The sequence below is a fragment of the Cucumis melo genome, chromosome 12, assembly GCF_025177605.1.
Source record: "Cucumis melo cultivar AY chromosome 12, USDA_Cmelo_AY_1.0, whole genome shotgun sequence".
NCBI classification, from domain to species: domain Eukaryota; kingdom Viridiplantae; phylum Streptophyta; class Magnoliopsida; order Cucurbitales; family Cucurbitaceae; genus Cucumis; species Cucumis melo.
In genome coordinates this window covers 17,688,285-17,715,359 of record NC_066868.1, presented here as the reverse complement: position 1 = coordinate 17,715,359, position 27,075 = coordinate 17,688,285, and the positions used below count along the sequence as shown (strand labels likewise).

The window sequence follows — 27,075 nt, the reverse complement described above, 5'->3', positions numbered from 1 at the left end:
TCTAACCTTCTTCTTCACTACTTCGTTCCTCACAATTCTTCTATCTGAGAACCCAGGTTTCACATAAAACATGACTAAACCCACCAAAAATCACCTAATAATATTCATACCAAATTCAGAAACAACATGTAAATACTGTGATATAACAACCAACTTATAATCAAATATCTTGGAAAAAAAAAAACTAAATAATACACTGAAGAACAACAAAGTTAGTAAACTTTGTCGTAAAAGAAGTACAATTTCTTTGTTAGTCTACAAAAACTAATTTGGCAACAATTTACAAATGAGAAAATTCAATTAAAAAGTCAGAAATTTCCAAAAGTAAATACAACATAAATCAACAAAGAATAATTTCTAAAAAGATCAGCTTAAAAAAATCAACCATATTTTCAAATTCCTTATACCATGGTTAAAGTTTGAGAAATTTTTCTGATTTGCAATAAACTTAAAAGGTGTTGTTGTTGCTATCCAAGTCTTTGTGTCGTTGTTATCTAAGCTCGAATAAAAAAATCAAAACCTATATGTCTAAAAAACGCAACACCATCACTTTCTAAGCCTCAACGATCATTTGATCATGTCGTCATTCTTTAATGGAAGCATCGTTCACCACTGATGTTAGGTAGTCATGCACATGTGGTGTAATTGTGTTGTCACGATCCGTCAAAGTCGAAGAAGCTACTCCCATATTCACAATCTGACAAAGTTATTGACGTTTGTGGTTGACGATCATAGTTAGTAATTGCCATCCAAGTTGTTCGTTTGTCATCTGTCAAGGAGAAAATAGTGGAGAAGTGATTGAGAACTTCGGGCATGAGGGCAATTTTGACATTCACAAGTTATTTGTCCTAAAACTCTACTTTTTAAAAATGTATCATAAGACTCTTAAACTCCATTGAAAATGTCTTACTATTGGTAATTTTCCAAACTAATATTTATGCTTCCCTGTAGGTCGATTCGATCTTGTCACTTGTATTAAATTTCATTTTGATTGCTCTCTATGACAGTAAAAGTTACATTAGTGATCCTAAAAATATTAATTTCTAAATTAACATCTTGTAGTGTGGAGATGAAGAAACATGCTTTTAAAGAAAAGAATACCGTATCGTATCAATTATTGTGGGGTTAAAAGTTCACTTTACCATAATAATTAATAATTACGTAATAATTTTAAAGGGCAGGAATTGATAAAACAAGTAGGAAGGTCGTGGATGGAAACACGGTTTTAGAAGAAGCCATCTGTCTCTTAATAAGTCGAAGCCAAAAAGCATTTTAGAGGGAAGGAGATAAGAATTTCCCAATTTTAATTTTTCCCCCGAAACGGATCGGACGCCCCACCCTGACGCCAGCGCCACCGATCCGACCGATTGATTGATTCATGGAGGGCGTTGGTGCCCGACTCGGCCGCTCTTCAACTCGCTACGGACCCGCCACCGTCTTCACTGGCCCGGTCAGGAAGTGGAAGAAGAAATGGATCCACGTTGCGCCGTCGACCACCGCTTCCAACAACCATTCCCACTCTCAGCGCCACACTAACCCCAACAATGTTGCCGCCAATGCCACTGCCAACTCTACTACTAACGCTTCGCATCTTTTGCTTTTCAAGTGGACGCCTATTACACAAAGTCTCAACAATGGCAACGCCGATGAAAAGAATGCCGGCAAAGAGGACACCCCAACGGTGACAGAGGAACCTCCTCGCCGAAAATTTAAATACATACCGGTACCCGCCTTTTTCTTCTGTTTGAATTATCTGGGTTTGTTGAATTTTGAAGTTTTAATGCATTGCTGTAGCTTTGTTGGTCTTATTTACTGGGATTTTTAGATTTACGTGAGTGTCTGAGTATACTTGTAGGCAATTGGCAAATGTGCACCTTTTTCATGTCGTGATGATTTGAAAGCTAAACCTTATCCACGTAGTAAGGTGCATATGTCCTATTTAGGCTTCCAGTTGTGGTGTAACCCTAGGGCTTGCTTATGTTTGGATCTTGTGCTTGTGAAATTTCTACAGTGTCCTCCATCGTAGAACAAAAACTTCTTTTTTTCTTTTGAAGAAGTGTGGTTGATTAATACCACTCGTTTCTCCTCAGTCCTGAAGTGAGGGTCAAGCCTTTTCTGGAAGGTATTGATTGAACCCCGTTTCGCCTAGGGAGGATGAGGAGCCGGTGATGCCTTTTTCTTTAGAAGAGATTAAAAAGGCTGTTTCCAGCTGCGATGGTGACAAATCACCTGGGGCAGTTGGGTTTTCTATGGCTTTCTTCCAAATGCACTTGAATCGTATTGAAGGGGATTTGGAGGGAGTTTTTAAGGAGTTCTTTGAAAGATTTTGAACAACTCGATGGTGGAAACGTTTGTGTGTCTGATTCCCAAAAAGGAAAAGGCCAACAAAGTTGGGGAGTTCTGGCCTATTAGTCTTATCACTAGTGTTTATAAGATTTTGGCTAAGGTTCTTGCTAATAGGTTAAGGAAAGTGTTGCCCTCGACAATATCTGAAGTGCAAGGTGCTTTTCTAACAGGATGGCAGATTTTGGACCAAGCTCTTATTGCTAATGAGGCTATAGAGGAGTATAGGTTGAAGAAAAAGGAGGGCGTTTTCCTCAAGCTTGATTTTGGAAAAGCGTATGATCATGTGGATTGAGATTTTTCGGACAGAGTGATGATGAAAAAAGGATTTGGATATAAATGGAGGACGTGGATGTGGGGGTTTATTAGAAATGTGAAATACTCAATTCTCATCGATGGATCCCCAAAAGGGTTGATACAAGCATCTAGGGGTTTAAGACAAGGGGATCCTTTGTCCCGTTGTTTTTACTTGTGGTGGATGTCTTAAGCTGTCGTATAGGTAAAGGGGTTGCAAGAAACATTATTGACCCCTTCAGGATTGGCAAAAATGAAGTTACACTATCGTATCTGTAATTTGCAGATGATACTTTGTTGTTCACTCCGGGAATAAAGAGTCCTTCCTTTGAGGAGTTGTCTTAATTATATGGTGGCTTTCTTTGAGGAGTTGTCTAGTTTGAAAATCAATAGGAACAAATGCACCATCATGGGTATTAATGCGGATGCTATTAAGAGATGGGTGGAGGTGTTTGATTGTAAGGTTGGTTCTTTCCCTTCGCTTTATCTTGGGCTCCCTTTGTAGGACAATCCGAGGGCTATTTCTTTTTGGGACCTCGTTTGTGAAAAGATTCGTAAGGGATTGGCGAGGTGGAAGAAAAGGTTTTTCTCAAAAGTTGGGAGGTTAACTTTGATTAGATCTGTTACGAGTGGTATCTCGGTGTATTATATGTCACTGTTCAAGATCCCTAGTTCGATTTGCAAAAGTATGGAGAAATACATGAGAAATTTTCTTCGGGAGGGGCCGACAAAGGTCATGGTTCCCATTTGTTGAGTTGGGAGTTGGTGGGGCGTCTTGTAAACCAAGGGAGATTAGAGATTGACAATTTAAGAATTTGTAATAGAGCATTGTTGGCTAAGTGGTTTGGTGCTTTTCTCTTGAACCTGAGTCTGTATGACATAGGATTATTGTGAGCAAGCATGGCACCCATCCGACCATCCCTTTGAATGGACATCGAAAGGGGTTCAAGGCACACATCGAAATCCCTGGAAGGATATTTCCTTTGAGCTTACTACGTTCTCTTGGTTTACTTATTGCTTTGTGTGGGATGTTCAGGACACGTATTTCTGCGAGGACCATTGGGTGGGGGAGAGTTTCCTTTGTTCTTTATTTTCTTATCTATATCATTTATCCTCATTAAAAAACTACATGGTCTCGGATTGTCTGGTTAGTTTGGTGGATCCTGTCTCTTTCTCCTATGGGTTCCGTTGTAATTTGACAAATAAGGAAGTGACGGAGGTGGCCTCTCTTCTTACCTTGCTTGATGGGTGTAACTTTAAGGAGGAGAGAAGGGATGTTCGTGTCCGGACTCCTAATCCAAGTATGGGTTTCATTTGTAAATCCTTGTTTATTCTTTTGTTAGATCCTTCTCCCTATTTTGAGTTTGTCTTTGATGTGGTTGGGAGGACTAAGGTTCCCAAGAAAGTTAGGTTCTTTAACTGGCAAGTCTTGCTTGGACGTGTTATGGATAGGCTTGTTAGGAAGAGGACTTCGCTAATCGGCCCTTTTTGCTGCATTCTTTGTCGGAAGATCATCGTTTTTGGGATTGCTATCATGCGAGAGCAATATGGAGCTCTTTCCTGCAGGAGTTTAGTGTCAGTTTTGTTGGTTCTAGGAGTGTTTGCGTGGCGATTGAGGAGTTCCTCCTCCATTTGCCAGATAGAGATAAAGGGGGATTTCTTTGGGTGGTCGGGGTTTGTGCTATTGTTTGGGACATTTGGGGTGAGAGGAACGAGCGGGTTTTTAGGGGTATGGTGAGGGAGCATAGTGAGATTTGGTCTTTGATTAGATTTCATATTTCCTTTGGGCTTCGATTTCAAAGCTTTTTTGTAATTATTCTATAGGTAACATTTTACATGGTTGGTCCCCCTTTTGCTAATTAGGGTGTTTTGGTGGGCTGGTTTTTTTGCATGCCCGTGTGTTCTTTCATTCTTTATCAATGAAAGTTGTTTGTTTCACAAAAAAGAATGCCACTCGTTTATTTCATCTATTAGGACAATGGACTTTTCCAAGTTTTTACCATTTATGATTGTTTGATTATGATATTGTCCATTTATGTACAAGCTCCATGAGTTAACTTTTAGCAACATCTTGCTGGCTTCTTAGTACTGGTATATGCCATCTTTTTCTTTTTTTTTTATAGAGACAATTGCTTTTATTGAGAAACAATGTAAGCACATCAAATTCTTACATACAGTAAGTTTTCTATACTTGAACCATGTTTTCATCCTGGAAGGACCCTTGAGCCCTCCCTTCTTCGACCAATCTTTACCTCCTCAAGAGTGTAGTCTTGTCCATGTTAACTTTTTAAAGCTCATAGTCTGTCTGATAGAGCGCACCTACATATCAATTCATGATTGAGTGGACACCTATTACTCATCGTGGCGTAGAACTCTTAATAATCTGCCCCCCAAACAAAGTTCTGTTGAGCTTCTTGCAACAATCTTTGTTTTCAATCATGTTGCCTTTACTTTACAGATCACGTTGGATAACTAGGGGCCGCTATTTTTTGCCGGGCATCATAGGATTTATCTATAATTCCACATAATTATGTCTAAGCCTCTGCACATTGTTTGACATATGAGGATTTATTGATGGGAACAAGTTTGTGGCATGGCTTTGATAACATGTGTTAGGATAATGGACCTCTCCATATGTCTATTTTTTTTATAGAATCAACTGCTTTCATTGAGGAAAAAAAATGGAAGAATACAAGAGGATACAAAAAGAGAAAAAAAAAAAAAAGAAAAGGAAAAAAGAAACAAGCCTTTACCCACGAATTTTCAACTAAGTAAAATGTTGCCAAGAGGATAATTACAAAATGTCTTTAATACCAAAGTCCGAAGAGAAACATGAAACCTCACTCGAGATCAAACTTCACTTGGGTTCCTCTCCACGTCTCGAAACACTCTATTATTCCTTCCTCTCCCTCCCTAATAACGTGCACGACCTTGCCATCAAAAGAAAACAACCTTTTTCGTTGGAAGACGGATGGAGGAGGATCTTCTCAAATCAAGTTTACATCCCTCTGCTGAGCCAACAAGATATCAAAAACTACTTAAAGAGATCATTCCAAACAGAACTCACATACTGACGCTACTGGAGAAGGTGGTCAAGATTTTCTTTTGCTTTATGACAAAGGATACAACAAAGAGGACCCATTAACAAAAACATCTTTCTTATCAGCTTATCCAACATATTCACATGACCGAGCTAAACTTGCTTGGAAAATAACTTAACTTTCTTTGGTATCTTAATCTTCCACAAGACATTAAAAGCTGATTCAACAATAGGAGAGGGATCTAATAAAATCCAGAAGAACGGCTTACAGTAAAAGCCTCTAAAGGATTTGGCCTCCAAACATGAACACCCATTCTCCCAATCCTAAAGTCATAACCCTCTACCAAAGAAAGAAGAGAGACCACATCCGGCGTGGGAAACGTCAGACGAAAGCCAAAGGAAAAAGAAACAGATTTTCCCGACCAATCTAGAAAGTTCGACTCCACACAATTTTCTAAAGACAGATGATATAACCTAGGAAATGCCGAAGAGAGAGGTCTATCCCCCACCCAATGGTCTTCCCAAAATACATTTCCTTGTTAACATATGGTACACCATTGTCTTCATCCTTTTAACAATTTTGTCAAGTCCATGGGAACCACTTCCAATTTTGGAAAAACCATTGGAACCGTAGTAAAACTCTCTGTAACCTTTTCCCTTGCCTTTAAAGCCATTCACTGCAAGAGGATGCCTATACTAATTCTGTCTATTGTGGAACATAAACTTTTCTTTCTTACTTTTACAACTTGCATTTGAAAAAACTTTTTGACCTTGAATTTTGAGTTTGCGAACTTGTCTTCACTGCCTGCCTTTAACTCCATTGTGCCCATGTCTCTCCAAATTTTGGCGACTTTTGTATTTGGACCTTGAAAGCTTGAGGGACTTCTTGAAAATCTTTTAATCTTTTTATGCTTGTTTGATTGCTCAATTCTTCTTTTTCCCCTGTTTTGTAAGAGAAACATTGTTTTTTGTTTATTTTTATTAGAAACTTGTAAAATGTATTACTCAAAAGCCAAGCCCAGCGTATAGGTTGAGGGAAGAGAGTTCCCCTTCGAAAAGAAAATAAACTCTCTTTCTTTTTTTGTTTTTGAAAAGGAAACACACTTTTCATCGAAATAATGAAAAGAGATAGTCTCGAAGTACAAAGTAGGATTGGCAGGTGCACCCAGACATCTCAACTAGGTTGACACCCCCTTCGCATCCTCATCACTCCCAAATTATAGCAATGAATATAGAAAATACATGACCTTTCAAAGTCTGGATATCTAAAGCTAATACAAGAGCATAAACTATTACAAAGCCTTAAAATAGATTTAAGAAAATAGAAGCCCTTCTCAGAATACAACATGACTACTAAAATAAAGCTGAGCAACCAAGTCTGAAGTATGTAGCTTCAAGAGGATGAGAAGATGAAGGCATGCTAGTTTAAAATGATCCCTTGCAAAGATTAGCATGGAATGCTTTAGAAAAAGAGCACCTAAAGAAACATTTAAAAGGGAAAGCTCATAATGATCAAACCAAAGTGAAGTCTTAGTCATGGAAAACTCGCTGATTTTTTTGAAACCACAACTCCACTAATATAGCCTTGACAACAGGCACATACCAAAAAACAAGACCATCAAACCACCCCTACTAAAGGAAGGGGTTCCAATCAAGTAAAATGTTACCAAGCGAATAGCGACAAAAAAGGCTTGGTAACTGAAGCCTAAAGAGAGACATGAAACCTCACTGAGGACCATACCTCACAAGGGTCCCTATCCCTACCTTTGAACACGCTATTGTTCGTCTACCCCTAAATGTCCCATTACACCACACACACCTCTGCAAACCACAAAAAACAACCTTACTCTCTAAAAGGTGGATGGAAGAGGAACTCCCCAATCACAACACAAACATCTCTTTGGTCGGCTATCTGAACATAGTCTCCTGTAGAAACAACTCCACACAACTTGCAAAAACTGACCGCCTCATAGGAGATGATCCAGGTTTTTGTTTGCCTTCTGACAAAGAATACGACAAAAAGGCCCCACACACAGTCATCCTTAGCAAGCCTATCTGAAATGTTCACTCAACCTAGCAGAACTTGCTAAGTAAAGAACCTAACTTTCTTAGGAATTACCTAACCTACTAGAATGTTGCCTAGCCGAACCTAATTTGCTAAGTAAAGAACCTAACCTACAAATAGACCGGATGCATTTTAGGATATTTTAGACACAACTTGAAAGTTCATGGATAAACTCTAGGAAGCACAGACACGTATGTAGATACAATAGGATACGACAATGCACCAATTTCTAAAAGACTAGGATATAGATAAGTTGTGGATGTCGTCTTTCTTAGGAGCCAACATGCCACTCTTCTTTGAGGATCCAACATGAAACCAAACTCTGGGAGAACGCAATTCAACATCAACCTTGCAAGCTCACAACTCTAAAAAAGATGATCTAGGTGTTCCCTCGCCTTCTGGCAAAGAATACAATAGAAGGAACCAACTAACAAAGTAACTTCCTCATAAGCCTGCCCATTGAGTTTACACGACCCAGTAGAACTAACCTAGAAAAAAGCTTAACTTTCTTTGGAATCTTAGTCTTTCACTAGACATCAAGGGTAGAGTTTAGAACTCAAGCACACATTTGTACAACCTATAGAATAGATCCTATTCAAGTAAGGTCATACATCAAAGATAAAGTTCGTAAGAGGTAAACTTGTAAATCAATCTCTTTCCGGTATAAATAACTTTCTACAAGAGCTTTTAAGACAGATGCAATGATCTGAAGACTTCAAGAGTTACTCTATTTAAGAATTGAATAGTAACTGCCTAACTGAGAGAGTTTCCCTGTTCCCTTATAATTGCTTTCTTGTTCTTTTGTTCTTCTATCGCTTCTACTTTTTCCGTGTGCAGTTTTTCCTTAATAGGTCCTTTTTGTAGTTTGGAACATAAGTCGCTTTTCATTTCCTTAATGAAGAGGTATGGGGTAACTTTTTTCCTTGATGGTCTGGGAACAATGTAATTACCAACAATAAGATTTGTTTATTCCCTTTTGTTTATTCTTGTTTATTTTTCGCCCAACGTCTTTCTAGCCAGATTGTTATATTCTTTCTGGCATTGTAAAGTTAAGTGTCATGGCTTCCACAATTGAGTTTTATTCCATACCTTTTGTATCAAAATAGAGGATTGAAGCTTTAACTTTGGGAAATGAATGTAGAATAGACATGAACAAGATGGGTATCATTAAGATGCCCCCCAGCCAGAAAGAAGAGAACCCTGTTTTAGAGAGATTTAGATATAACCCTTGAGTGGGCATTTGTGTTAAGCTAGTTTAGAATAATTTTGTTTGGAGTGTGTTCAAGAAGTCGGTATTAGATTTGGACCGTAGGTTTAGAAATCCAGAGTTTTTGTAATATTTAGTTATGTTAAGTCAATTGTTAGATTTTAGATCAGCTTAAATTTGTCATTTTAATTATTATTTCATATTGACAACCTTAATGCTTTAATAGAAAATTGACTAAATTAAAAAAAAAAAAACTTAGTTAAGATAATCATGTCAAAGAAAAACAATACTATTATAGTAGAAGTATTATCTATAGGAAAAATTATTGTAAATGACAAAACTTTTGAAAATATTTACAAATATAGCAAAATATCACAATTTATCTGCAATAGACCACGATTGGGGTGAACATGATAGACCAAAAAACGGAGCCAGCTGACCAAATCGAAGTCAGTCGGTTGGAAATGAAAGGGATTAACTGGGATTGGTTTCAAAAAGTTTCAAATCGGGAATTTCCAAAAAGTATTTTTAAGTGTTAAATCGACCTGACAAAAACCGATTGATCCCGACCTTTACTCATCGAGGTCGAGGTCGATTTGACACTTTACTAAACTAACTATGGTCGGTTCGGGGTTGATTTTTTAAAAATCCGACTCCGAACGATTGATGATCACCCCTAAACCATGATAGATTGTAATATTTTGTAAATATTTTGGTTCATTTTTCTATATTTGAAAATAAAAGCTTTTATAATAGAGTTTTTTTTCAAAAATATAACAAACCGGTAAAATATTCACTCTATAGAACAATTTCGAAAACGGAAAAAGCACACAGACCCATAATGGAAAATACTGAAATATCAAAATATCATAGTCAAACACGATCAATCGGCCACACGCACACGTGAGTAATCCTCTAAATGATCGTGTACTATAGTCTAAACGAATGGTCTATGATCGTTTAGGTCACGATACACGATCTTGTAGTTCTTTTTAATTATGGGAAAAATGCTTCAACTTTAAACGATTGTGTTGATCATGCTAAACGATCGTGTTGATTATGGTAAGCGATTGTTTAGATTATATTCACACGGTCATGTAGTTTTTTTTAAACAATGGAAAAATGGCTTCAAATCTAAACGATCTTGTTGTCTATGCTAAATGATCGTGTTGGTTATGGTAAGCGATCGTTTAAATCATATCAACACGATCGTGTAGTTCTTTTTAAATGATGGGAAATGGGCTTAGTATTTAAACAATCGTGTTAACAGTGGTAAACGATTGTTTAGATCATGTCAAAATGATATTTAAACAATCTTGATATTCTCGAATATGAGAAAGATGAAGTAACTTAAAAAATTTTGCCGAAAATGATGAAGATGAAATAGGAAATTTAAACAAAGGAATAAATCTTTTGAAAATAGAAAAAAGAAAATTTGGAAGAGGGGATAAAGAAATTTGGAAGTGAAAAAATCGCAATGGAAGAAGAAGAAAGAGAAGTGATGCAAGGGTAAACCTGAAGTTATGAAAATATTTTTTCCAACTTCATGGGCTTTTGTTTTTTGTTACGCGGGCGTAAATATTTTTTAGTTTTGTTACATTTACGTAAATTAACCTTTATAATATGTAAATGTTAATAGATAACATTATTGATTATTTTATCTAACATGTCTTGCTCAAATCAGGCAACGCCATTATCACCTCTCGCCTTGAGGCAATTAGAAGACTTGTCATCTTAGTGTCCATCTTGCGTTTTGAAAACACTGTGATGTACTTAGACCCTGTTTCTTTTAAGATTATCAAACTTAAACCAGCTAAGCTTAGGGTTTATAACAAAATCTCCTTAGCTACTTATTATTCCCCAGTGAAACTCCTAATTCTTTTCTACTAGCACCCCTAGCATAAGACTGTGATTCTGTGGGCAGCTTGTCAAAAACATTGTTAATTTTTTAAGGTATCACAATTGAGACTTGAGGTGGTGGCCTCTTGATTGAAAGATGCACATGTCCTTTTTTAAGAAATTCTTTTTGAGAAAGCATAGTAGTGAAGATGGTGCTTCTTGGTTGGCCAATTTCTGAAAGCTAGTTGTGATGCAACTTCGCACGTTATGTATGGTTATTTTTTGAGGTGTATGGCTTTTAGTTGGCTTGCTATACAGACCCAGTTGAGATGATAGAGGAATTCCTGCTCCGTTTGCCTTCAGGGAGATTGATCATTTCTAGTGTCTTGTCGGGGTATATGCTATTGTGGAATCTTTGGGGTGAGAGGAAAAGTAATATTTAAAGGGATGCCCGTATACGAGATTTTTTTGGATATTTCTTTTGCAAGAGTTTGATGTCTTGTTGGCTTGTCAGAGGGATGTTCGTCTAATGATTGGGGAATTCCTTCTTCATCACCCTTTAGAGAGAAAGGGTGTTTCCTTTAGTTTGCTGGGGTATATGCTGTGATTTGGGATCTGTGGGGTGAGAGAAACAATAGTGTTAAGGGGTGTGGAGACGGATTCTTGTGAGTCTTGGTCCTTAGTGAGGTTTCATGTTTCTCCATGGGTTTCGGTTTCGAGGTTATTTTTGTAATTATCTAAGCAATATTTTACCTAGTTGGAAACCCTTTCTTTTGTGGGGTTCTTTTTTGGGGCTTGTTTTCTTGGATATCCTTGTTTTATTTCATTTTTTCTCAAGCAAAGTTGTTTTTGTTTTTTTTTTTTTTTTTGATGAAAAAGGAAAGTTGTTTTGTTTCTGTAGAAAAACAGTAATATTTAGAGGCTTGGACCTGGTTGATTTGTGGTTTTTCTTATTAGATTTTTAGGAATTCAATTACAATTTTTTTCCTAATTATTCGATAGGTGTGATTTTACAGGATTGGAGGTCTTTTATTTAATGGAGGCTAGTTAGGTCCACATGTGCTCTTTTTTTTTCTTTTTAAGAAAATAATAGTCTATAGACGTGATAAAATTTTGAGCAATCAACAAGCTGATTTCCCCCTTCATGGCTATGAACACTCCTATCAAGCTTCTCCTCTAACTTTTTCTCCAAATAATTGGACATCTCCTTAAGGATCTTAAACAGGGAAAAGTAGGAGAGTGGAACAAGATTGCCTGGGCAAGGGTAGAGGAGCAGTCTTCGTTGGTAAACATAGAATCTTTCTAGCTGCCTGACGTATACAAATTTTAGAAATTATGTTGAACTTTATATTGTTTTGATGAACACTACTAACAAATAGATACTTTGTTTGACACTCGCAGTGATTGTAGCTTTGTACTGCTGTTACTATGTCTTTTCCCCTCTTTTGAAAACATAGGATACCTCTTTTTAATATCCTTTTTTATATAATTGGCAATGATAGGGCATATATATTACAGTGCTACTGAGTACTCCACTATTTTAATCCCAAGACTTGACCCTTTCTTTACACAGTTATCATTGTATGTAGGGTTTATCTCTTTGATATCTTCACATGGAAGCCGAACTTTGGTTGGTTTTCTCTCCTCTCCTCGATTTCTCTTTGTTCCTCCGGACACTAGAAGTTGAACTCTAAAGAAGATTCGGATTTTTTCTTGCCTTGTCTTTGGAAGGATCATTTGCTTAGACATTGTTTAAAGACTCGTTGACCCTATAAGTGTATCTAGTGTAAATGTGTTGCTGAAGATTTGAATCACTTCGTTACAAGTTGCCTGTTGATGTTTTGTTATTTTTCATACTAGAAAGACAACTTTTTTATTTTTTATTTTTAAAATTTAGATAGTTCCTAGGATATGTGGAGTTTTGGTTTTGGACATAACATCTTTCTTTTAGGTTATACTCACTTTTTTTTTTTTTTTTGGGGGGGGGGGGGGGGGGGCGGGGGTGGGATTAATATTGATCACCATAGTATTTTTGTTTGTTTTTTTGTACCGTTTTTGTTTTCAAGGGATCACCAACAGTTGGGTTCTTTTTCTAGGTACCATTTGTCTTAATGGAAGATGGTGGTGAAGCTTCATAATTATGATTGACGTACACATCTAAATTATAAATGCGTGGAATCTTTGGAAGTTCTAAAGTGCATTTATTTGTCTTCGTATGTAGATTGCTGTATTAGAGGAACAGAAAAACGAGGCTGCAGAAAATGAAGCTGCTGATGATGTCGAAGATGAAGCTATCAAATCAAATGATGTTGAACCAAGTAGTACAGTAGCAACCAAGGGGGAGCTTCAAGATGAGAAACCAGATATTAATGACGTGCCAATGGAAGAAAGTCAGGTAAGTTATATTTTGTGGTCTTACTAAGTAATTTCAATCTGCCACGTTATACGTTTCTGGGTTCTTTAGTGAGTATTGAGTACTTTTAAGTTTTCAAAATTAGTTCCATGCCAATGCTCCATATGCTCAACGTAAATTGATGAGCTATACAACTCTGAATTTATTTTCAGTAACCTTTGGCACTAAGCTTCATCTTTCACTAGTGTAACACATGTATAATGGTCGGCCTTTTGATTTCATCACTCTCAGGACAACGATCATCCAGTGCGTCAAGATTTGAATGAAAGCACTTTGGATTTAAGTCTGAACTTGAATGCTCTTGACGATGGCGGCGAAACTAGTTCAAAAGCTGATCACATTAGAGATGGAAAGAGAAAGGGCTAACCTTAGATTGTGTGGATTGCTTGGACCTATCATTTTACATTAGAGAAGCAGCTGCAGTTTAGTCCTTGCCAATTCAATTCTCTTATTGGGACTGAGTTACTTGACATCCCACATCTCTGCTAATCCTGAGTATATGGTTTTTCTCTAGTATGATTGCATATTCTAATCTTGATTTGTTCACAGAAAATATACAGTACCAATTTTTTTATCCTTAAAATTCGATATCAATGTAAGAAACTGTAATGAGAGGCAAAGAAACTGTGTACGATTATCCACATGTTGAGATTTTAGTTTTGTTTGATTTCATTATTTCATTGTTAAAATTATTGTCTAAATTAACTTAACTGAGTCTTGTATGCGTTAAAGAATTAAAATAATGGTGAGAGAATTCCGTTTACTAGGCACTTAACGCATTATCTCGCAGTGAGATATGCGGTTGTGTATTTAGGCGGTCGCACCTTCACATGGTTGCATGAGGAGGCCTTGGAGGTCTCGAGAGGGGGTGTGACATCAATTCTGGTAGAGGGTACGTATTCTTGATAGTCCCTTTGTTAAATTCTTTGTAATCGATGCACATGCGCAACAACCCATCCTTTTTTACAAATAGCACTAATGCTCCAAAGGTGAAATACTCGTTTGTATAAAACCTTTGTCAAGCAACTCTTGCAACTGTATCTTGAGCTCTTTCAACTTTGTTGAGACCATTTTGTACAGAGCTTAAAAAATAGAAATGGTGGCTGGTTCCGGCTCAATCGTGAAATTGATCTCCCTATCTGGCCGTAAACTTGAAAGATCTCTTGGATTTCATCGATTTTGATGTCTAGGAGACTTTAGCTTCCCTAGCGTCTACTACATAGGCCAAGATACTCCAAGTACCTTGGTTAAGCAGCTTATTGACCTTCGTAGCAGAAAATCACTTTGGGGCAGAGCCACAATTGTGACCCCTTTAAACTTAAAAGTAGTATTTTGCAAAATAATTAATAACTATTTGTTTGTGGGAACAGTTTAGGCTAACATGATTAATCAAAATACCTACAATCAATTAATTCAAGATAATCGATAGAAAATTACATTCGGAAATACAATCCTGGCTCCTTTAATATCCTATATTCTTTCTCTTTCCTCTTTACTTACTCCAATTTTTCAATTAAAATATATTAAATCGAGAGTCCACAAAAATGACCATATTTTTCCGTTAGATTCAAATTGAATTGTTCAAATGCCAAGAATCAAATTAATATCTAAGCTCGAAATATAAATCAATTAATTCAAGATAATTAAATAAAATTACCTTAAATTTTGGACGTTAACTAAAACCAACAAATAATAAAAAATTTCAATATAAAAAATATAAAAGATGGACAAATAAATACAAGATAAATAATGAGTTGTTTTCATTAATTGTGATATCAAGAACAAAGTTAAGTCATTATGGGATTGCAGAGCTTACATTAGGGAGATTATATTTTCACTTCCTGACTTCCTATCTACTTTATTTCCTAATTTTCTCAAAATATCCTCAATCTATGTTTATCTCTCCCCTCCATTTTTCTAAAATTCTCCATTTATGTTTCTTTCTCAGGACTAGAGAATACTAATCTCAACCAAACTACTCATCATATGCACATCCTTAAATTCCAATAACCATTGTTTTTAAGAAAAATCGTGATAAAAAAAAAATTTAGAAAACCAATGAAGAGTAGAGATTATGAACATAAGAAAGATTAAAAGAACCCACTAATCAACAAAAGGAGATACATGTTTAGTTGATTTCATTAATTATTAGATTCCTTTACGGTGGAATAAAAGAAATCAAACGATGAGCATTTTTTTTTATTGAATCAAACATACACTTGCACCTTTTTGGTGACATCGTTAAAAACCTCGAATCAAAATCACCCAAGCCATATTGAAGATGAGAAGAAAAACACTATCAATGACCACTACTCTAAGAAACCAAAATCAAAGCAAAGAAATGAAGTGAAAGATGATAAATAAAGCTACTTGCAACCAATGAAGAACACAAATTCTGAACACAGAAACATAAAAAACATACTAATGAACCTGAGAAGACAAATAATTAGTTGATTTCAACAATTATAAGATTACCATATGGTGGAAGAGAAGGAATCAACAAATAAACATATGATATGCATCTACTCATACTGTTGGGCATCATCGACGAAAAACTCTATCGAGATCACCCAAATGGCACTCCAAGCAATAATAACGTTGAGAAGAGAAACAATATCAATAAACCTTCATTTTAAGAAACCAAAATCAAAATAGCAAACGATGAAAGATGATAAATAAACCTACTACACAAGTGGTGTTTTGGTGAAACGAATGTGTTTTTACATGGAAGTGCATTTTGGTGAAAATTTATGTTTTTTCATGGGTTTGAACAAATTTAAATAACTAACCACCAAGAGAAAGAGTATAATTGACATATATTTAAAAGCGAGAGACAAAACAGAAATGTAAAGATTCTCCATCTTTCCACATTTTTAATATAAAAGAGATAAGCTATATTAAATGTACTTTAGTAACTAGTTAGAACTACGTGCAAATGTGATTGGAGTTATATTTAATAATCGTTTATTTATTTACATATTTAAAGAAAATTATATAACTTAGAACGAATGCGAATTAGTATATCTTTTCAAAACTTTTTCTTTCTTAATTTTCGGATTGAAACTTTAATGTAAAAGAACAAACAAATTAATAATAAATAGTATTTGCATTTTGAATAAGAAAAAAAAAGCTATAATCTTTTTTTTTTAAAAAAAAATTAGATCCAACTGGATTTCTTTTTTAATAGAATCATATATATCCGAATATATCAAAAAAACCATTATCCATCTGAAATTTAATTTAAAATTCCAACCATGCTTAGAGAAAAAAATCATTGTTAATTTTAGTAGATAAAATTATTAATCAAAACTTAAGAAGCTTTAAATTAAGAAATTATTCACTCACAATCTCTGCTATTTCAATTGATATATGACGTTTATTTCACATCTCCTCTCCATGTTATCTTCCCAACATCTCTATTTTTTCTTTTCAATTTTGGCTTGCAAATTGTTACCTTCTGTTATCTATCCCCAATGGTAAGAGTTGAACATATCATGCTCTTTGCTACAAAATCAAGTAAGCATCTGATTTGTTTATGTAGGAATGAAAATGGGCTGAAATCAAAATGTAAATGTGTTTTACAACACTAGAATGAAACATTCAAATGTAATGTATTATACTTTACTAACATACCTTTTTTGTATCTTTAACTAAATAAAATTTGTAACAAAATTAATTAAAATTTATAATAAATTCACCCTCAACCCTCCAATTCATAAAACGTTAGCTCTGTTCCGTAGTAATGGTTTTTGGTTGCAACAATTTACTAGATTGGGGTGAGTTCCACCAATTGATTTCATTCTGCATTTTAGAAAACAAATCAATTGGGAATTAGATCTTTTTTATTCATATTCATTATTCCCATATCCTTGAAAAAAAAACTGCTTATATTTCATCAAGATCAAAATGACCAATTTCCATAACTCATCATTAAGAAGCGTTTTCGTAAGAGGGTGATGTTGCCTAAATCAGGATCTTATTTATTTTTCCGAACAGTTTCAAGCATAGTTGCATAGCTACAAAAGTAAAATAAAGGAAGATAAATTGATTGAAAATAGAGGAGAAGTCATAGAGCCTTTGGTAGAAGGTCAGAAGAATTGGAGGGGGAGATGCATGGAAAAGCAAGGGAAATTTTGATCGTCACAGAGATAAATGAAGAATGGATCATATTTCGTCATCATTCTTTGGCAGCAGCTACTTCCTCCTTCGAGAAATAATCATGCCTGTTACAACCATAATGCAAATGAAATGTAACGTAAAATTAGTAAAGAGAAAATGGATCAATCACAAACAATCCTACCAGATTATCCAACTAAGAACTCAGCAAAGTTCAAGCTAAAGTACAGTGGTTATATCTTTCTAAACTCACTTTTCTAACAAGTAATTCTTTTAGTTACGTTAAAGCTTGTTAACATTTTGTTATGATCATCGTATGGGTTAGGATAAAACTCTAAGAATACAAAGAAACACATGAACACTCGGAAAGAATTTATTGAAATACAAGGGAAACATAATATAAATAGGAGTCTCGAGAGATTTCTCTCTTCGAAAGTCCCACACTGAAAACTTCTACTGAAATCCTTCCAATTTTGCTCCCAATCCACTCTTTCTATTTATAACCCTAACGAACTCCCTAGTTAATTATTAATATGCCCCTACTTATAAACATACCGATAATCCTAATATATTCCTAACTTGGAGTCTCATAAGTTTATTTTTTACACCATTATTTTGTGTGAATATATATATTATCCTAGGCTTTCTCTTTCTTTCTATTTCTTAAGCAGAAGGTTCACATTCAAGAGAATATAAATACAATGAACTCTAATTTCCATGAAGAAAACATAAATACGTTTATCTTTTACACCATTATTTTGTGAGTTAAGGTTCACATTCAAGAAAACATAAATACAATTGAACTCTAATTTCCATCAAGCATAAAATTTGCCTCAATGAAGATGAAAGTGATTAGTTGCCATGAAACAAAATCGCATGGAGACCAACAAGTCTGTTAGGAGGGTTCTTCCTTTTACATCTTAGATTTAAAAAGTTTTGCGGACTTGATATTCAAAATTATATTCTAAAACTAGTTGCAAAGATGCACATGATTGATGCAAAAAGATTAAATAAAGTTGAAAAATGCAAATAGCATATTAACATGAAAATTAGGCTCCACGTTAAAAATGTTAAAACATAAAGCTTGTACTTATTACTAATTTTAGATCACAACAAAATCCCCTTGACCCACTAGAACCATGCTGAGAAATCTTTTTCTTCATGAGCCTGAAGAAGTGAGTGATGACTTACTGTATTTTTCTTGTCAATTGGTAGATGCCAGTCCCTGCCATTGCAATGTTGACACTAAAAAGGTTCCAGTTCTTCTGCATTTTCCAGAAACGAAAAAGATATTCAGAGCTAGAAAGTGTAGCCGCTAAGATAAAGTTTAATCCTATTAGTTAATCTGTACGTACAGGGATAAAATAAGAGCTCACCATCAATAGACTTTTAATCTCATTATTTATAGTTTATATATGTCTTTCACACCACTGTCAAAGTCAACATAATATTGAAGACCTCTCTCTCCATCGATGACCCTACCTAACCAAGAACCCACTCTGGCCAACGGGGACCAGGAAATAACCTCCTATGGTCGCTCTTCAATGGCCATTGACCCCCCATCAAATTCTTCCATTCAAGAAGAAAGAAATTTCCATTGACACTGACCAAGCTTGAAAAGGAAGCAGAGTTAGTCACCGAACACCAAAGACACCGCTCTTTCTCCTATATTCACAGTGGAGTTTTTAGCCTAGCTTTTATCTACCCTCAATAGTCTAATGGAGTCCCCAATCATTCAAAAACTCTTTAAAGAACAAAGGATGGCATGTGGGTTGAGAAGTTATCAAGCAGAATGGAGCACTGTGCAGAGATTGCTAAGCTGGAAGAAAATGGTTGATGCACAAAGTTGATTTGCCCTAGCGGTGAAAACAGAAAGGTTGGAATCTTTTTATAGACTTCCCACCAACCACTACACCCACCTCCATTAATGTCCCTTCCCACTTAACTTCCAACAAAGAACCCTACAGAAATGCATTAAGTAATCACCCTGGCCACCCAAAGGAACATCAGACCCCTTCTTCAGGACAAAATGGAGTCTTGATATATTTTAGTTGATTGGAGGCGCTTGTGGATGGATTTGTGAAATTGCAAAGAACAAAAAAACCATCATCTCTCCTTGATATGGTTGAAGTTATCATCATAATGAAGGAAAACTCATTCATCCCATCCACTATAAACTTCGGCCAACAAAGTAAACATTGACCCTTTTCCAGGACAAGTACTCCATTGCTTACATGCCTACGTTCATAACCCTATACTCATTTTCAAATCACAGGGCATTTTGTTGAAGAACTTGCGCCAAACAGAAGTTTGTTCTCCATCTTGCGAGTTGTCCAATCAACGTGCCCTGATCTCTTTCTTTGTACAACCGAATGATAAACTACCACCATCACACTTTTGAGACCCTAATATTATATTTCCTTCTGATCTTGATCCTTCATCCCCAACTAAGAGCTCTCACTATCAAATGAAGGATACTCCAGCCGTTGCTATGAGCCCTACTTAGTTCCTTTAAGCTCGTTACCCCCACAGTATCTCAATAGCAGTTAGCCATGCCCATCAAATAATATGGAGGGTGCACCACACTTTTTTTTAATAGGAAACAGACCTCTTTATTCTCTTTATTAATAATAATAAATGAGACTAGTGCTCAAGGTAAAAGAGAACTAATTACAAAGCAAAAATAATGTTCTAGATCTCAAGCCGAACACTAGGAGCAAAAAAGACTAAAATGACTAAAAGATAAACAAAATAACATTATAAACAAGCTGAACAAAATCCTCTAGATCTCAAGCCAATAAAAGAGAACTAATTACAAAGCAAAAATAATGTTCTTTCACTAAGAAGCTCAAATTCAGCTGAAGACTAGCACATTAAAAGCTTCAAAATGAATGGAGAGGAAACACCAAGAAAAGGCAAAAATTATTCTGAGCCCGAGAAGTCTTGCTTACTTTCGACCCAAAATACTGCAATATAACATCAATTTCATTTCCAAGAGGAAACCATTAATTTCAAACCACTCATACCAATAATATACTTCATATCTGAATCCTCAACCCCAATCATGCTAGAATTTCTTCCAATTTCTTTAGTCTAATTAATAACACAAAAGGATAAGGTAGAAAACAAAAGAGAGAATCATTTTTGCTTAAAAGGTTTGAATTCAAAGATACATAAATCTTTTTCGGGATTTTCCATAAATGCTGAAGACTCCTTTTCTCTAGGTAAAGAACTCAACGGAGAATGTGGAGTTCACAATACCATTTTACTGTGTGTAGAAAAAAGAATAAGTGAACAAATTATTAATCTCCAAACACTTGGGAGGACTTTCTTGTTGGGCCTATCAAAGCCACCTTATCCTTCACATAATTGTTTAAACAAACACCTTAATTCTTCTCAAATTCCAACTTCTGAACAATAAAACTATGAATATCTGCCCATTCACAATTGAGAGAGTTCATGATCATTTAATCGTATTGGATCTAGTTGACCTTCGGCCGAGGGTAAAAAGGGAGAAATGTCCAACTTCTCATCTTCTGGAACTGTTTTGTATCAAAGGAGGTCCAAAGAATTATCAACCTTGTTTAATTTTTTTTAAAGCTTTTTTTACTGCATTAAACAAAAAGGAAGGGAACAGCCCAAGTGCTGGGGAAGAGGAAACCCCCACCCAAAGAGCTACTTACAGATAGCACTACCATGAAGTATTAAGCGGTAAATCCTAAAACACTTCAAAAAAAGAGGACTCACTTAAAAAATCCTTCTATTTCTTTCCAACCACAAACACCACAAGAGAACTCTAAGGCAAACTTCAAGAAAACCCGAAAATTTCCTCTTCAACTCCAACCACCCAAAGTTTCCAATAACCAATCATCAACCTGACCAAGGGGGCAAATAGGTAAATTAAAGAAAGCCAGCAACTTGCACCACCCACAGCTAGCAAAAGAACAACACAGGAACAAATGTTCAGGGGTTTCCTGACTGCACCTACACAAAGAACACACCGAGGGACCAAGAACTAAAGAGGGATTCCTTCTTTGCATCCTATAGGAGAAGTTGGAAGATAAGGGCTAAAATGAAGGCACATCATAGACCCTAGTGTTTGTACAAGGTTTCTTTTTGTGACGTTAAACTTATTAGTGTGTTTATGTTGATTTGATGCAATGTGGTTAAATCTCTAATACTAGATGCTCTAATTCTCTCTCGGTTGAATGCGTATACTTGATGTAAAGAAGCATAGTACTTGATGTTCTTGAAGTTGCAGTCTTTGAGAAATATTTGCATCCCCAAAGAACTTGAAGTTTAGCCTTCAAAAATTACGAAGTCTTCTTGCTATTGAAAGAATTCTCTCTGGGCTTTCTAGACTAAATTGAACCTCGTAAATGAAGAGAACTCCTCTATTTATAGAATTCTTCGGTGGGCTTGGGCTTGGTAGGTCCATGGACCTAACTCCTTGGGCCCAACTAATTAGATTTGGGACTTATTTAACATTTGAGCTTGCTTAATTAGGCCTATTTTTGCGCTCAACTGGACTTTAGCAAAAACAAAAATATCAAATTTGACCAAGTTAATTTTACTTAATCCAACAGTACGTCTTCAATTTCAATTTCGGACACATGTCAACCTTTAGTTGGTTTTAAATTTAATTATTTGCAATTTTGCTATTAATTTGAGAAATGACGTGACAATTTGTGGTTGGTCTAAAATTTCTCCTTCAACCCCTAGTTTGAACAAAAGTGCTTCCAGAATGTCCCTTTGTAATTTCAATTGAAGTTAAATTGAAACCACAAACATTTCCTCTAGCTACAATTTGCTGAACTATAATCCAAGCTATTTAGGATTTTAGAAGAAATTCTGGTTGGACTACCAAAATGATAACCAATGGCTTCGAAACATCCAAAAGTCCCAGACTCTGAAGGCAGGTCCAAATCTCAACTTAGCCTAGCCCCCATAATCGGTGGTAGATACGGATCTACTATGCTTCTCTACTGCCCAATTTTCAATTGAAAAGAGTTTTTTTTTTCCTCCATTTTTCAATATCCCTACAGAGTCCTCTGATATTTCATTTGAAGCAAAGCTTTATCATCCTTAAAAAGGGTTGATTCAGAGTTCCACATGAATCCTTGAAGGTGATATATATTTTTTCCTAACATGAGACATAACTACCATAAATTAGTGATAAATAATACTACAATCACATGTTCACACCAAGAATCAAATATAAAATCAACCACATGTATTTCGAAAGTAAAACTCCAAGAAGTCCAACCCAATTCGTAATTAATTACGAAAAGCATCCTTCAGAAATACAGACGTGAAAGTGATGACCATCTTTTGTCTAGCTATCCTTTCATTCTCCAAGTTGGTGGAAAACTCTCAATGTTTCCACATGAATCTATGCCTCCTCTACTTAGTGCAGCAGGGGTTGCACCCTTTCTTATGTGGTTCCTTGTTAAAAGACTAAGACAAGGTCTAATCATATGGTACAAAAGTCACTTCTAAGAACATTTAGCTTATGCAGGATAGAAAAACTATCATAATTTCTAATCCTAAAAAAAGTAAATGAAATAAAAATATTGAACCAACATGAGTTGAGAGACCAACAATCTTCATAATATTTATACTGTACAAAATATGGGTCATTCATATGGTTGTATTAGTATCACTTTAAGTTTATGTTTCCAAGTTCATTCATCAAATCATTTATTTAACTTACCGGTGTGATCACAGTGCTGTAACGTGACCAGATAATTCCAGTGGCTGTAACAGCTGGATGCATACGATGTGAGGAAAACAAAGTCAATAAAGTAACTGTTCTGACTCAAAAGTCAAACTATGACAGAAAGGAAAATATATTAAATTATTAATCTTTCTTCAAAATTGCAATACGAGTGCACATGAGAAAAGATTTAGGTGATAGAAAAACCGAAAAGGTACAAAGTTTTCATGGCCTGAATGACTTTTTTTTTTTTATCCCTTTGAACATCCAATGTCACAGATTACACACATACCTATCTGTTGAGGATAAGAAATTTTTTCTGGTGGCTTAGAGAAATCAGCAATATTGGCTATACTGATACCCCACTTAAAGGTTGGTGCCCAGAAGTGAACTGTGTTACAAACAGAATTTAGCTCATAGCAATCATGTACAGGTGGCATATTTAGTTTAAAGAATAGACAGAAAAAATTACTTATCAATAGAATGATCTCAATTATTACTATAACATCCCAAAATTGCAGAGAACTAAAATGCTACAGTAATAATAATATTACAAGACCACAAATGATAATTGGTTATTCATTTTAATAATGGACAATACTATTAACAATGAAAAGTCTTGTTTCTTTTTCAGGAAAAAAAAAGGAAGATACTATTACCAAAGAACAAAAAAGGACAAAAACTGGGGTGTTCGAGAAGAAGCAACCCTTCTCCAAAGAGTTATTACAAAACAAAGCCTTCCAATTGAGATTAGTAAAATATATTGTAATTACTTTTAGTGATGAGAGCATCACTACAAGGCCACAGAAGTTTATTTCATTTCTAATACCATGAATTCCTACAATAGATCATGCAATAAAATTTCTAGGCTTGTCATGTCACAACATTTCTTTTAGATTAATGTAGGTATGAGCCACGTCCTATTATAAAATCCATTTGGTCAATCTTTCAATAAGGAATCATATCATGAGACATTAGTCCAAGCAAGGAAGAAGTCTAATTTTTGTTTATTTATTTGTGAATAAGAAATAATGTTATCAACAGAAAAAAAAGTGCAAAAGATGTCCTTATGCTGTGATGAGAAGAATATAGTCCCTTTTGATCCATTTTAAAAACAAAAATTCATAATTCAAACTTCAGATTAGGTAACCACTTGGAACATTTTAATACTACTTCATCGAAGATCACAAAGTAGAAGGAAGATCTTGATTATATTTTGTGGGGTTCTTGTTGCTCCCCTTGGAGTCGATGTGCCTCAGGTTGTTTGTAGTTGCGGTACACAATAGGTCTTGTCCTCTATCATTCTAGGATTAAGGAGATACTGATGATCTTTCCACTTTGGGATAAAGGGACTCCTATGGTATGCCTTTTTTTTTTTTCTTTTTTCACTTTCTTTTGGAGAGTGGCTCAGGAGGAAACGAGCATTTTTAAACGAGTGGAGAACTTTGGAGGAGTTGGGGGGTTGTGAGATTTAATATATTTTTATGGGCATTAGTTGACTAAACTTTTTGTAAATATTAATTCTGGTAGCGTTCTTTTGGATCGAGGTCCTTTCCTATATAGATAGCAGATGACTCCTTTAATGGGCTTGTCTCTTTTATGCCTGTGTATTCTTTCATTATTCTCAATGGGAGTTTCTTACAAAAAATGACGAAGTGGAGAATATGAAGGCAAAGAATCAGGCACAATAATATTGGAGTGTTAGTGTATCTGCTGTTGTAGGGTTAAAGGAATAGTAGGACATTTAGGGGGGTCAAGAGGGTGAGTGGAGACTTGTGGTTGCATGTCCATCTTCATGTCTCTCATTGGGCTTTGGGCTTCAAAATCGAAGGCTTTTTGTAAATAACCGATGGATTGGATTTTGTTTAGTTGGAATCTCTTCTTGTAGTGGTATTCTTTTTTTTGTGGGCTTGTTTTTTGTGCACTTGTGTATTCTTTCATTCTTGTTTAATGAAAGTAATGAAAGTCGTCTGTTGTTATAAAAAAATAATATTACAAACAAGTTCCACTCTCATTGGTGTATATATGAGTAATTTTCTTGAAAGGAAATTTCCAACTTGAGAATTACTGCCTCTGTGATGATACATTGATGCCCTACAAGTCAAGAACGTGAAGAATGATGACCAATGGGCATTAAGATTAGTTTCATTTATCATTGCTACAACCAAGAGCACTTAGTTACTTTACCCTCATCATGAAGTAGGAGCTAAGAGAAACAGACACTTTAGTTTTGTCGGACATGTATCATACACTTGTTAGTGGAATAGATGTGTTAGACACTAGTTATACAAAGTCAAAGTAGGTTAAGCATTTGTTAGACGTGCATGGAACATTTATGCATCGGACACTTGCTAAGTAATATTAAGTATGCACATATAATGAAAATAATAATATTTTAGACCGAAATACATCAAACTAATTTTTTAAGTACATACATGCATAAGTTCATTCACTTCGAATTTCCTTGAGTAAAAATGATACATATTTTCTTCACATGTGTCATTGCCATGTCCCTATGTAGATTAAAAAATAATGGTCTATTGTCGTGTCCATGTCACATATTTGTTGCATAAGTCACACCCATATATGTGCTTTTAAGAGAACAAGCACAATTCGACCATTATGGATTGACCTAGTTGTAAGTAAAGGGCTAAGAAGGAGATCTTACAAGTTTCCTTGACACCGAAATGTTGTAGGATCAAGCAAGTTGTCCCATGAGATTAGTTGAAGTGCACGTAAACGAGCTCTGACACTCAAAAAAGAAAAAAAGAAAAGAAAAAGGAAAAAAGAACACAAGCACAATTCCCTATCAAAACACATCCTAACAGGAATATTTAGGAAGTACGATTCATAGGTGGGAAAAGTTTGTCCAGAAAACGATCTATGGAGACTCATATCTCCTGATTCGATTATTTGCCTCTCCTTGAGATATCATTATGTTTTCAACTTGCGCAAAGGTAATAGCTCTATATCCAATCGAAAGGTAATCTTTTCCTCCACTCCAGATCATTCACGAGAAACATGTGGGCTATGCATGTGGTCTAAACACTAAGGTGATAGGACTAAATCCAAAGAATCGATTCACACATCCATGTCATAATTTCATGTTGACTGACTAGTAGTTGCTAAATACTCATTTCAGATTTTGGACTAATCATTCTATAAAACTATCTGAGCTTCATCTGCATTTCAAACCATCTGAAAATCAATGATCATCGGCTACCCGACCACATAATACACGAGAAAATGAGCATCGCAAGGTTACAATTAATCAATCACATTGAAAATGGATCTATCGCGACCCAAATTCTGCTTAGAAAATGAGATGGTATGAAAAAAAATAGAAGACTATAAAAAAAAAAAAGAGGTACCATACTTCAATTTGCTCCGTAAAGAAAAAAAAAATTACAACATGAATTGTGAAAGATCGAGCAAACTAACTGGTTTTAGGGCCAGCAGGGTGGTTCCACAATGCTTGGAGCTTCGAAGCCGCCATAAATACTCTTCTTCTTCTTCTTCTTCTTCTTCGTCCTCGAGCTCAAAGGCCCTTGCCACCAGCCTGAATTTACTTCTGAATCTGTTCAATCAAAAGAATTGTGTTCTTATAGAAATGGATTTTGGAGGCGGCCAAACTGGTCAATGGCTGGGCGCGGTTATGATATTCCTCTTTTTCACTTTCTTCTTTCTTTTTGCTTTATTTAATACAGCCTAAATTAAACTAACAATCCTAATTCATTGAAATGCCCCCTTCAACTTTTCCTCCAATATATAATTATCATTTGTTAGTTTTGGATAAACATGAATAATGTTTGGGTTTTTCTTTTTTCTTCTTTTTCGTTTGGCCCCTTCGCACGGACCCAATCCATAAGGTCAATTTGGTAATGTTTCCATTCTCTGTTTCTTAAAAAAAGAAATAGAAACAAAAAATGTGTTTGATAATTTTTTTTTGTTTTCTGATTTTCTTCTATATTTATTTTTTATTTTTCACATCTACTTCAATTAAACATTAAACAAAAATATAATTCATCCATCAAACATAAAA

General features: G+C 35.4%; 2 protein-coding genes across 2 annotated transcripts; one reads left to right on the top strand and one right to left on the bottom strand.

The window, feature by feature from the left end:
• Positions 1–1,232: 1,232 nt before the first annotated feature.
• On the top strand, positions 1,233–13,868 carry LOC103498224 (uncharacterized). Its single transcript, XM_008460748.3, has 3 exons — positions 1,233–1,723; positions 13,010–13,183; positions 13,433–13,868. Exons 1-3 carry the CDS (start codon positions 1,379–1,381, stop codon positions 13,565–13,567), a joined length of 654 nt encoding a protein of 217 aa, XP_008458970.1. The 5' UTR covers positions 1,233–1,378; the 3' UTR covers positions 13,568–13,868.
• Positions 13,869–17,160: 3,292 nt separating this feature from the next.
• LOC103498223 (mitochondrial pyruvate carrier 4) lies at positions 17,161–26,765 on the bottom strand. Its single transcript, XM_008460745.3, has 5 exons — positions 26,475–26,765; positions 23,326–23,424; positions 23,031–23,083; positions 18,509–18,582; positions 17,161–17,424 (listed from the first exon to the last, which is right to left on the bottom strand). The coding sequence occupies exons 1-5, from the start codon at positions 26,527–26,529 to the stop codon at positions 17,379–17,381; spliced, it is 327 nt and encodes a 108-aa protein (XP_008458967.2). The 5' UTR covers positions 26,530–26,765; the 3' UTR covers positions 17,161–17,378.
• Positions 26,766–27,075: the final 310 nt, after the last annotated feature.

Coding starts and splice junctions, on each gene's coding strand:
- LOC103498224 (XM_008460748.3), top strand. CDS start 1,379: ATGGAGGGCGTTGGTGCCCGACTCGGCCGCTCTTCAACTCGCTACGGA. Junction 1,724..13,009: donor GAAAATTTAAATACATACCG/GTACCCGCCTTT, acceptor CTTCGTATGTAG/ATTGCTGTATTAGAGGAACA. Junction 13,184..13,432: donor TGCCAATGGAAGAAAGTCAG/GTAAGTTATATT, acceptor CATCACTCTCAG/GACAACGATCATCCAGTGCG.
- LOC103498223 (XM_008460745.3), bottom strand. CDS start 26,529: ATGGCGGCTTCGAAGCTCCAAGCATTGTGGAACCACCCTGCTGGCCCT. Junction 23,425..26,474: donor CCCTGCTGGCCCTAAAACCA/GTTAGTTTGCTC, acceptor TTTGTAACACAG/TTCACTTCTGGGCACCAACC. Junction 18,583..23,030: donor ACAGCACTGTGATCACACCG/GTAAGTTAAATA, acceptor TGGAAAATGCAG/AAGAACTGGAACCTTTTTAG.